The sequence below is a fragment of the Rattus norvegicus genome, chromosome 3 (assembly GCF_036323735.1).
Source record: "Rattus norvegicus strain BN/NHsdMcwi chromosome 3, GRCr8, whole genome shotgun sequence".
Lineage (NCBI taxonomy): Eukaryota > Metazoa > Chordata > Mammalia > Rodentia > Muridae > Rattus > Rattus norvegicus.
This window is the reverse complement of record NC_086021.1, coordinates 34,828,827-34,841,201: the sequence shown is the minus strand read 5'-3', so window position 1 is coordinate 34,841,201 and position 12,375 is coordinate 34,828,827. Positions and strand designations below refer to the sequence as shown.

At 44.1% G+C, this 12,375-nt stretch overlaps 1 protein-coding gene across 1 annotated transcript in view; it reads right to left on the bottom strand.

Annotated features, from left to right (window-relative positions):
• Gpr107 (G protein-coupled receptor 107) overlaps positions 1-8,740 on the bottom strand; it is a 61,231-nt gene extending 52,491 nt beyond the window's left edge. Inside the window, exon 1 of the mRNA NM_001107828.1 lies at positions 8,585-8,740. Coding sequence (NP_001101298.1) covers positions 8,585-8,707 — 123 coding nt within the window. The 5' untranslated portion in view covers positions 8,708-8,740. The remainder of the gene's footprint in view (positions 1-8,584) is intronic.
• Positions 8,741-12,375: the final 3,635 nt, after the last annotated feature.

Sequence of the window (12,375 nt, the reverse complement as noted above, 5' to 3'; positions counted from 1 at the left end):
ATGTATCCTTCATAGACTCTGTGTGGATACATTTTCCTGCTCTTGCTTCTAGTCCATCTGCCCAAACATCATCACAGCTCTACACACACACACACACACACACACACACACACACACACACACACACACTCTCTCTCTCTCTCTCTCTCTCTCTCTCTCTCTCTCTCTCTCTCTCTCATACAGCCATTTCTGAGGCTCTACTGTAACCACACTATCTGGGTGGGCCCCTGCCTCTTTTTTACACGCACCGTCTGTGCTGGCTTCTAGGTTGTATTAATCTAGCAGTGAAACTTCAGAGCTTACTAGAAACTGCAACTCTTGCCTCCAAAGTCCAGGAGAGTCCTGTTCCTTCTATCCACAACAACCAGGATGCTATACTTCAAGGGTCCCAGTCACAGGAAAAAAAAAAAAAAAAAAAAAAAAAAAAAAAAAGGGCTGGAGAGATGGCTCAGTGGTTAAGAGCCCTGACTGCTCTTCCAGAGGTCCTGAGTTCAATTCCCAGCAACCACATGGTGGCTCACAACCATCTGTAAAGAGATCTGATACCCTCTTCTGGTGTGTCTGAAGACAGCTACAGTGTACTTATATATAATAAATGAAAAAAATCTTTATTAAAAAAAAAATCAAGCTGCTGGTGACTCAGTTTACATTTTCTGAATGTCTGTTTGTGCGCCTTGTCTGTTAGCTAGCTGCTTCTTTTTTATTAGGTATCTTTGTTTATATATTTTGTGTTTATTCCTATTAGATTTTTTAAGAAAGACTTCTTAAGGTTTATTTTTATCATTTACTGTGTCTGTCTGTCTATTTGCATACATGTATGCCCATAAAGATGCCCTTGGAGGCAGAAAAGAATGCCCTGGAGTTGGAGTTGGGAACCAACCATCCATCCCTTGTCCCATCCCTCCAGACTGAAGTCCGTGATACACTGCGGCAGCTTACTTTCTTTCCAGCACCACTGCGACTGTCTAGCATTAGTAGGAGGAGCGTGTGGGCATGATGTGGTCAGAAGACAATCCATGCCACTCATCCCACCTTTACAAGAGCTCCAGGGATTGCACTCAGGCCAGCTCGTTGCATAGCAAGGGTGGTGGTGCCTGCTGAACCATCTTACCACCCTGAGAGCTCACCTTTGACCTTATGCTGCAGAGCTCTCTTCCAGTCTTTAATTTTTTTTAAATTGTGTCATACAAGCTGTCATATATAAGTTCTTGTTTTTAAATATTGAAGAAAGCCTGTCAATCATTCTTGCTAGTAGTTATTTAACATACATGCTTGTATGTGTGTGTCTGCATGCAGCAAGCAGAGGACCTCAGGCTACAAACTCATGAACACCTCCTCCTTCTTTGAAATAAGGACCCTCACTGCTTGGAACTTACAGAGTAGGCTAGACTGACTGGTGAGAGTCCTGGGGTCCTCCTATCTCTGCTTCCCCATTGGGATTACAATGAATGCTGGCATGCTTGACATTTTTTGCATGGGTCCTAGGGGCTGAAATTCAGGTCCTCGAGCTTGTAAGTCAAACACATTACCATCTGCACCTCTGACCCAGCCCTCCAGGTAGTACTTTAAATAAAATTTTTTGTTTTTAATTCTTGGGGCTGAAAAGAGATGCCCGAGTAGTGAAGAGTGCTATTCGGCAACCACGAGGACTGGGGTTCGGATCCACATAACGATCCTCAAAACACCTGTGACCTCAGCTCCGAGGCGACTAGAAGACAGCTAGGTCTGCTGATTTCCAACCCTGAAGACACAAAGTCCAGGTTCAGAGGGCCTGTCTCAAAGGAATGGGTGATAGCGATGAAGAAGACAATACCCTAGTCCTGCCTTCAGGCCTGCACTCAGGTACACACACACAAACTGGTTACTGTCAGGCAATCCTTGAATCAGGTTATAGAACACTCATGGAGATTTCTTCCCTAAGCATTAGTCTACATACCATACATTTCTGTGTAAAGTCTAAGGTGGGCACCTCGAAGTGCTGACTGCTTAGGAGCAGTATCTCCTAACCCCGTTACTCTATGACCCACACCTGCACAGGTCACACTCCCAGCTCCCTGTGTTGACCATCCCCTCCTGTCACATGGCTTCAGGCTGGGATTCTGAGGAAGGTGCAGGCCCTCCCTCCTTGTATGTATTCTGTTGGCTACATCAGAGCTACTGGTGATCTCCGTGAGAGGGCAGAATGTACAAAGGAAGCCCCGAAGAGCGAAGAATGTCATTGAAGCTCCAAGTAATGGGTCTGAGGGAAACTTCATCCAGCTGCATACCTCTGCAAGAAGGGCAAGGACGGCAACTCTGGGGAGAGAGAGCTGGCTCGCCAATGAGCATGTGCATCCCTCTCAGGGAGAACTGGTGAACTTTACCCACCATGAAATTCTGTATTAGCTAGTCTTCTGTTGCTATGATATTATCATAGCCAAGGCAATTTACAAAGGAAGCTCATGGTTCCAGGGGGATAAGAGTCTGGGATGGCAGAGTGGGGGCATGGCAGGGGACTGGAACAGGGGGCTAAGGGCTCATATCTTAAACCTCCAGCATGAAACAGATGACAGTGAGCTAGAAATGGTGGGAGCCTTTTAGCTCTCAAAGCTGGTCTCACACCTCTTCTAGCAAAGCCACATCACCCGAGCCTCCTCAAACAGTACCACTAACTGAGAACCAAGAAATCAAATGCCCAAGACCGTGGAGGAAGTTTCTAATTCAAATTATCACAGACGGTAAGATCCAGTTTTTAAGAAAGTCACTCTAGGGCTGGAGAGATGGCTCAGCAGTTAAGAGCACTGTCTGCTCTTTCAAAGGTCCTGAGTTCAATTCCCAACAAACACATAACCATCTACCCTGGGATCTGATGCCCTTTTCTGGCATGCAGGTATACAGGCACCTGTATATACATACATACATACATACATACATACATACATACATACATACATACTGTAAATCACTCCAGTGAGCTAAATAAAATTTAAAACTCTCTGAGCTAGAAAAATTCTGGACACCAGTTTAAAGACTAACTGGTCCAGGAGCAATTAAAGTAGACCACAGGAAGCAGTAATAGTGGTAATAACACATTAGAAGACAGGGCAGTGGGAGCTATTTAATGTACTCTTCAGAACTTCGTGACTTGATGAAATGACAGATCTCTAGCTTGAGAAATGAGCAAGCCAGTTGTCCAGTCACAAAGAAAGCCAAAGTGGGAGGAAGGGGGATGGGGTGGGGTGTGTGTGTGTTTGAGGAGGACAGCCCAACTCTAACACAGAAGGCAGGCAATGAGAGCATTTGAACAGACAGATTCTGCCACCTTACGCCAACACACCCAACTGTTTCCGTGAGAGGTAAAGAAGACAGATGGGGCAACCTGTGCTTGGAATCTTATAATTGGGAGGTAGAGGCATGAGATCAAGAGTTCAAAGACAAGCCAGGTTTTACTGTGCATACCTTTAATCCCGGCACCTTGAAGGAGGCAGAGGAAGGCAAATTTCTGTGAGTTTGAGACCAGCCTGGTCTTTACAGTGAGTTATAAAACATTGAGGGATATTACACAGAGAAATCCTGCCTCAGAAAAACCACTTTAAAAAAAGAGTGCAAAGACAATCTTATGTGAGGAACCAGGGCTTTGGATATGCCAAGCACATGTGGCACTACTGAGTTACACATCCAGATCCTGGTTTGATTTGGCTTGATTTTTACAATGCTGGGGACTGAACTCAGGGCTTTATGCATGCTAGTGTTCCATTATGAAGCTACATCTCCAGGCCCTATTTTATCACTGATTTTGTTACAAGCTAATTTCACATTAAGAATTCTAATTTGCTGGGCGTTAGACCCCAGCACTTGCACTCAGAGGCAGAGGCAGAGGCAGGCATATCTGAGTATGAGGCCAGCCTGGTCTTCAGAGAGAATTCCAGGGCAGCCACCAGGGCTACAGAGAAACTCTGTTTAAAACAAAAAACAAAAGAAAAAACAAAACAAAAAAAACCCAACAACAACAACAACAAAAGAATTCTAATTTCTAGTCTCTCTCTCTTTTATATGATTTTTATGTATATGGCTATTTTTTTGCCTGCATGTATGCCTATGCATCCCATGCATACCTGGTGTCCGCAAAGGCTAGAAAAGGGCATTGGATCCTCTGGAACTAGAATTACAGAATTGTGGGTTGCCATGTAGATGCTAAAACTCAAACCCAGGTCCTTTGGAAGAGTAGCCAGTACTCTTAACTGCTGAACCATCTCTCTAGCCCTCGAGTGTCTCTTTAAAAAAAAAAAAGGCCCTATCCAGGGATGATGGCCATAATCCCATAATCCCTGCTGTCCAGGCATGAAGGCCATAATTCCAGCACTCAGGAGACTAAGGCAGGAGAACAGTGAATGAAAGTCCAAACCAGGCTGTCTAAGGAGATCCTGACTCACAGAGGGTAGGGAAAGGGAAGAGAGAAGGAAACCCAGACTCTGTGGGGCACATTAGCAAGGCTGAAAGAGTGCACTCTATTGCCTGAATGCAGCCACCTTCCACAGCAGACCTACCTGACTGCTCACAGCATGAGTCTGCCAGCTCTGATCAAAACAGTGATCAGATCCAAAACCAAGCAGGAAGCACCTTTCAGCACTGCAGTCATCGCTCCACTAGAAAAGAACACTACCATTGCTTACCATCTGCCGGGCACAGGAGACCCTACTCTCAGAAGATTAATATTCAAAGTCTTGCTCACTGCACATACACAATCACAGGTAGAATGGAGGCAACGTCTGACACTTTCTAAAACCAGAGAGAATGTGGATCTGACTTGATTTGATGCTAAGGATTTGTGTGCATGGGGCACACACCTGTAATCCTAGCCCTGGGAAGACTGAGGCAGGAAAACAGAGGCCAGCAGGACTAGGCACTTCTAATGGCTTCTGAGTTGTTTTCAGTGTTTTACATGTTCAAGGGATGTACTGAGTACTTTTCAGATGGGCAACAGGATAACTTTGATTGTCTCTAAATATAGAGTGACAATGACAAATCCTGCCAACTCTGTGGGGGAAGGGAACCCTCATACATTGCTAGTAGTACATAAAATAGCCACTTTGGAAAATACACTGTGGCACTTTTTTAGAATTAAGTACAACCCTCCCGTCCGGTCCGGCAATTCCACTCCAGTCCTGGGTGTCACCCAAGTTTCACAGACTAGCACATGAATGATGTTGGTAGGACATAGTCATAATAAAAAAACAACAGGGGTTGGGGATTTAGCTCAGTGGTAGAGCGCTTGCCTGGGAAGCACAAGGCCCTGGGTTCGGTCCCCAGCTCCGAAAAAAAGAACCAAAAAAAAAAAAAAAAAAAAAAACAAAACAAAACAAAACAAAAAAAAAAAAAAAACAACAGAAACGGGCATGGGGCCTGAACCTGTACCTAGAACTAGGAAGACTGAGGCAGGAAAACAGAGGCCAGCAGGACCAGGCAGAAGGGCACCCGCAGAGTGCACTGATATTCAAGAACAACTGACTGGGTTAAGGACAGGGCTCAGTGGGAAAGAGTTTGCCATACAAGCAGGAGGCCCCAGGACCCACAGAAAGCCAGAGGGGATGGCACTTCTTCTAATTTCAGCGTGCATGTCTATGAGAGGCAGAGACAGGAGAATTCCCAGAAACTTGAGAGCTAAGCTGACAGATACAACGGCAAGCAAAAAGATAAATTACTTGCCTCAAACAAGATAGGCGGTAAGGGTGTCTAAGCCTGTCCTCTGACTTCTACATGAACACCTCAGTGCACACATACATAGACACATACACACATACAAACACGTGCACACACAGCACACGTCCACACAGAAGATAAAGTTACTGAACCATGGCATAGCATGGATAAATGTAAAAAGGATAAGAAGCCAGAGACAAGGTCTACCTGTTGTACAACCCCTTTGTCACGGGTACCTGCAAGGGCAGCTCTGTGAGACACAAAGCAGAAGAAGTGTGGTTTTCAAGACAGAAACTCTGTCTCAAAAAAAAAAAAAAAAAAAAACCAGCAAGGAAAGAACTCTACCTTTCCATCTTTAAATGTTTGTGTGCATGGCTACTTTGCCTGCATGTATGCCTTTCAGCACATGCATGCCTGGGGCATGCAGACTGGCTCTGATGCTTGGGCACAGGGATGAAAAGGAGATTTATAAGTCAGCATATGAGATCTTTGGGAGGCAATTGCAATGTCCTATAACTGGGTAATAGTGACAATCATAGTAAATATTCACGAGGAGGGTCTAACAATGAAAATGTATGACTTTTATGTACAGAAATTACACCTCAAAAGGTTGCTTTTAAAAAATAAAGAATATATAGAAAGGTCAGAGTATAAGGGATGTGAGACAGGGAAAACAAACGAAAGATGGAAAATAAAGAAAGGGAATTGAAGGGGTTGGGGATTTAGTTCAGTGGTAGAGCGCTTGCCTAGGAAGCGCAAGGCCCTGGGTTCAGTCCCCAGCTCCAAAAAAGAACCAAAAAAAAAAAAAAAAAAAAAAAAAAAAGAAAAAAAAAAAAGAAAGAAAGGGAATTGAAAATAAAAGTTTCTTTTTTGTTGTTTTTGTTTTGTTTTTAATTTAGAAAACTAAAGTTGCAGAGAAGTAACCTCAGCAGGGTGGGGTTAGTAGGCAGGATTAGTAGGTAATGGCTACTGAGGCACAGGACAGGTACATGGGAGTTCATTATGCAACTGTACCTACTCTGGTGCATTTGAAAGTGTCCATGTTAAAGCACGTTCACAAGGATCAATGTTATAGAAATGGCTCAGCAGTTAAGAGAACGTATGGCTCTTGAGAAGACCCAAGATCAATTCCTGGCACACTCATGGGAGAGCTTACAACTGCTGTTATTCCATCTCCAAGAGACCCCCCACACACACACACACACAGAGAGAGAGAGAGAGAGAGAGAGAGAGAGAGAGAGAGAGAGAGATCTTTTGAAAAAGAATCAATGCACATTCCTGACGTTTGATGATCATTTCGTGTTCTTGCAAGCCTGGGTTTTAACCTGATCGGGAAGATAATAAATAAAGGCTGCCTAAGAAAAAAAGATTCTAGTTCCAATTATAGGATAATCTCAGGGAACATGTTACAAGAGAGAAAACCATCAAGCCATTTGGCACAGGAGAGACATCAATCACAGAACTAAACTTAGGTTGACGCAAGAGAGAGGTCAACCACAGAACTACTCTAAGTTTACTACTACTACATAAAAAGGTTGGTCTGGAAGGTTGGAATATACTCATTACTCAGGCTGGCCAATATAAATACTGCCAGCGTTTGCCTATTGATACCTGGCACATGGCACTTTAATACTAGAAATGTTGGACAGGGAGCCAGGAGAGATGGTCCCAGTGTGTCCTGTTGCAAATTTTGTTTCTAATTCCTAAGCTTTATGAACTCAGCTAAATTATATACTCAATAAAAAACAATCTGCAAACCTCAAAATGGGAGAGTTTAGAAATCAGGGGTTCTCAGCCACAGAGTGATAAACCTGCAAACTTGGATACACTGATAAACTGTACCAAGATTGTGAAGCTACAGGAAGGCCAAGAAAGCTGGGTGGCCTTCAGGAAGCATTTCTCTGGGGAGAGCTCCTGCAGCTTTCAGTGGATTTTATAAGGAGCCAAGACTGACCTGTCTTGCGGGTAAGAGCCACTCCACTCAAGATCAACTTAATTTACAAACAAAAGCGGATAGCCCGAGTATGCCCAAGTACAGTCTGTCTGTACCCTTTAAACTCTACATTTACAAGACTTTATTCTTCACACCTAATGGAAAGTATTTTTAAAAGACAGCTGTGCCCAGATCCACAACTTCTTGGAACATTGACTATTACGAATATGTACAAGGCTTTGAGTCATAATGATGTCATCTTCTGTTCTCCAGGTATATTAACAGGCTGACAATCCTGTGTAAGTCTTAGAGAACTTTATATTGTGGGTTAGTTACTATAGCGGTTCTTGGTGTTCATCTCAGGCCTGTCATAAACGTCTTCCTTAGGCAATGACCACAGAGGGAGAAAGAAAAAGGCCCATTACTTAGAAACACTTTGAACGATGAGTAAATTCTCAGGCTTGTTTTTTCTTCTTGAAATCAAGGCATGTATTTCAAGCAAGATTTGAATTACTCTTGGGGATCCTGGCTTTGGTCAGTCAATTGAGCATCCCAAACCAAGCAGGAAAAACAGGCTAGGATTCCGCACAACTTCAACGCGCCAGATCAAGGAGCACAGAAGGGCGGAGAAGGCGGACAAGAGAAATCGTAATTACATTTATGAAAGGGTGAGTGGGGAAGGTTGTCACCAACGTGGAATCCAGGGAGGCCAGCTGGGAATCGCAGGAGCGGCCTCCGGGTCTTTGGAGATTTAGGCCGCGGCTGGACCTCTTCCCTACGACCTCAAACCCGCAGGGATCAGACTATCCCAGGCGGCCGCAAGGCGTAGTCCATCCCCACAGGGCAGCGCAGACCCCTTAGCTCAAGGGCCGAACTTAGAGACCCCGCAGGGCTAAAGTTGGCTCAGCCCCGGACAGCGGCCGCGCCCCCGTCGCCACTCCCTGATCCTGCCCCCAGCCTGCCAGGCCTTACTTTGAGCGCCAGGTGATGGACGCGGCCCAAGCTGGGGTCGACGAGCAGCTCCAACAATGCCAGCAGTGGTAGCAGCCGCGGGCAGAAGGAGCCCGTGCAGCCGAGGGGTACCCGGACGGCCATATTTATTCCAGCATCACCAGCTGCTTCCTCTCCCACTCACTTCCGGGTCAAAGTGCGGCGTCCCGGACGTGCTCTGGAAGGGGGCGGGGCTGCCGCCTCCCAGGTCCTTGAGATCATTTTCCGGGAAAATGCAACTCTGGTCTCCGAAGGACCTGAGCGGACCACCTCCTGACTGTTCAGTTGGCTTCCCAGGGCGGACTTCCGGCAAAGCCCCCATGGCGGAGCAAGTCCAACACGGACCTCCTTTCCGCCTCGCCTGGCTTGGGGGATTGAAGGACCTGGACAGAAGCCTGGAACCCTCAATGTCCGCCACTGACCCTGGCGGTTGACTGGAATGTCGTCGGTGGTAATAGCTTAGGAATTGCTGGCCTGTCTTAGATTCCTCGACTTATTATCCTAGGCCTTTTACACAAATCGCAGACTTAAAATAGTTGCAGTAATAGGATTTATTGAGTACAAGTGAAGCAATCCACTAGGCTTTTTTTTTTTTAAGTGGCATTTAATCTTTGGGGCAGTCTAATCAGATAAGAGGTAGGTGTCATGCTTTTTTTCTAGTCTACCTAATAAGAGATGGTCATTTTGTCCAGGCTGAGCTGGGAATCACATGCAAATTTTTAACTGATACGTCATTTTGTCTTGTGTGATTTCGTGCCGACGGTGCAGTCCGAGCCTTAATGTTTTCTATTTTGGTTTCTTTGGAAACTTTGCTTTTGATCCTTGGCACTTAATGGAATGACTTCGTTATAGATCCCTGGTTCCACTGTTTAACAAGGGGTTACGGGAAACAAGCATATTAAAACTGCTGATAACCAAGTCTGTTTAGTCTTTTGGTTCTTGTTTTTAACTGGACGCACAAGTAACATATGCTTCTGTGTATGTGCGCATAATTATTTAAGCAAAATAGGACAAAATGAAAACACTGGGGACTCCACTACCGGGCAACCACCACTGTATAGGTGTGTGAACATCTACGACAGAATCAGATTTCTATAGCTTTTTAACTGGAACAGTTAACAGGATATATTCTAAAGGTCTGGTTGCTTGGTTTTTTTTAAATTATGTATGTGTGTGCCATGTGTAGGTATCTGAGGGGACCAGAAGATGGTGTCACCCTCCGGAGCTGGAGTTACAGGCAATTATGTGTTACCTGACATCATGGGTGCTGTATACTGAACTCAGTTACTCTAAAAGAGTAGTAAGTGCTCTTTTTTTTTTTTTGGTTCTTTTTTTCGGAGCTGGGGACCGAACCTAGGTAAGCGCTCTACCACTGAGCTAAATTCCCAACCCCGTAAGTGCTCTTAACCACTCAGCAATGTCTCTATAATAGACATTATAGATGTCTATTATATATAGATAATAGATCTATATCTATATTACATATAGGTAGGTAATTAAGTTTTTATGTATGTTGGTTTTGTGTGTATGTGTGTGTGTATATATATGTATACATATATACATGTATATGTATACATATATACATATACACATATATACATATATATGTGCATATATGTATATATGTGTGTGTATATACATATATGTGTATATATGTATATATGTGTATATATATGTACATATATATGCATGCCATGGGATGTTCCCAAAGAGACCAGAAGGAGGCATCAGATCTCCTGGAACTGGAGTTACCGGTGGTTGTCAGCCATCCACTATGCTTGCTGGAAACCCAAATTCCAACCCTCTGGAAGTACAAGAGCTCATAGCTGCTGAGCCATCTCTGTAGCCCAACATGATATGCTTTAATGCTACAAACTGTCATCTTAAAAAAAATCACCTAGAACTGTGAGGTGGTGGTACACATATTTAATCCAAGTGCTCAGAAAGCAGAGGCAGGCAAATCCCTGAATTCAAGGACAGCCTGGACTACTCAGAGAAACCCTGAGTTGAAAAAAACCAACCAAGCAAACAAAACAAATCGCTTTGTTGGTACTGCCCTGTCTAATTTAAAAAAAAAAAATCACACAAAAAAAAAATCACTTGGGAAAATGCAAACCTGAAAGTGATATGGATTTGGGTCCAGAGAAGGCCTTAGGTTTGTCTCTGTTTTTATACAATCTTCATACACTGATAACACCCTAATCCATTCCATGATTAAAAAAACAGTCAAGGGCTGGAGAGATGGCTCAGCGGTTAAGAGCACTGACTGCTCTCCCAGAGGTCCTGAGTTCAATTCCCAGCAACCACACGGTGGCTCACAACCATCTGCAATGGGATCCGATGCCCTCTTCTGGTGTGTCTGAAGACAGCAACAGAGTGTACTCACATACATGAAATTAAAAAAAAAAAAAAAGATATCTGCCAGATAAAAAAACAGTCAAAATTCAGTCACACCCTCTTCAAAGTCGAAAGTAGAAGTTGCAGATAGAGACACAAAGGTTGGAGTTTATCTAAAAATGCATTTCAGTTTCGTGGGAGGGGAAGGCAGTGAGGACTGTCTGGCGGCTGGCTTTTCTTCCCTTCCCTTGGGTCTTGGGCCATCTCTTTTGAATATGCAATCTTCCATGTTTGATCAGGATTTTCATCTGACCCTTACAGATTATGAAATCTAGAGCAGGAAACTCTAGAATTAATTTTTTGCAGCCCTACACAGAGAGAGGTGAGAAATTATTTCCTGAGTGTGTGCTATGTCATTAAAAGCATGAGAGTCCTATGAGGTGTCTATTTTCTTTCTTCAGATCAGGTTTAGTTAGATTAATTCAATGGCAGTCTGTTTATAGGTGACCCACCAGTACAGGCAGACTCTGCCTAATCACAAAGCCTAGGACAAAAGCCTGTCTTGCCTTGTGGCAAAGAACGAGGCCAGCTCATGCTTTGTTGGACTAGAAGGTCTGTAGATAATCCAGATTTGTCCACTTTGTTTAATAGGTGTGAAATCAGTGTCAGGGGACACTGAGTGGCTTTTCGAAGATCATACAGCCATTCGGGTAGTTTTAGCAGGCACCTGTAAAACCAGGGCTGAAACTGCTTACAGAAAACTGGGCTACTTGGCCAGTAGTATGAACAGCTTTTTATTAAAAAAAAAAAAGATTTATTATTCTATTTTATTGTGTGTATGTGTGGGGTTGGGGAGTGCATGTGAGTGCGAGTTTTCCAGAGGCCATAAGAGGGTCAGAACCCCTGGAGCTGGAAGGTGGTAGTGAGCCCTATGACAAGGGTGCTGGGAACCAGATTCAAGTCCTCTGCAAGAGCAGTGCACATGCAGAGCTGCCTCTCCAGCCTCGCCTGTCCAATTTTTTATAATTTTTTTTTTTGGTTCTTTTTTTTCGGAGCTGAGGACCGAACCCAGGGCCTTGCGCTTCCTAGGCAAGCGCTCTACCACTGAGCTAAATCCCCAGCCCCATATAATTTTATATTTTAAAAAAGGTAGCAAGGGCTGGAGAGATGGCTCAGAGGTTCAAAGCACTATCTGCTCCTCCAGAGGTCCTGAGTTCAATTCTCAGCAACCACATGGTAGCTCACAGTCATCTGTAATGGGATCCAATGCCTATTTCTGGTGTGCAGGCATTCATGCAGGCAGAAAGCTGTATGATGTATTCATAATAAATAAATACATTTAAAAAAAAAAGGTAGCAAGCTGACATGTGGACATAGCTATGACCCCATGACAGGGAGTCTGCGGTAAAAGTCAGATGCTGGAGACATGTTTATTT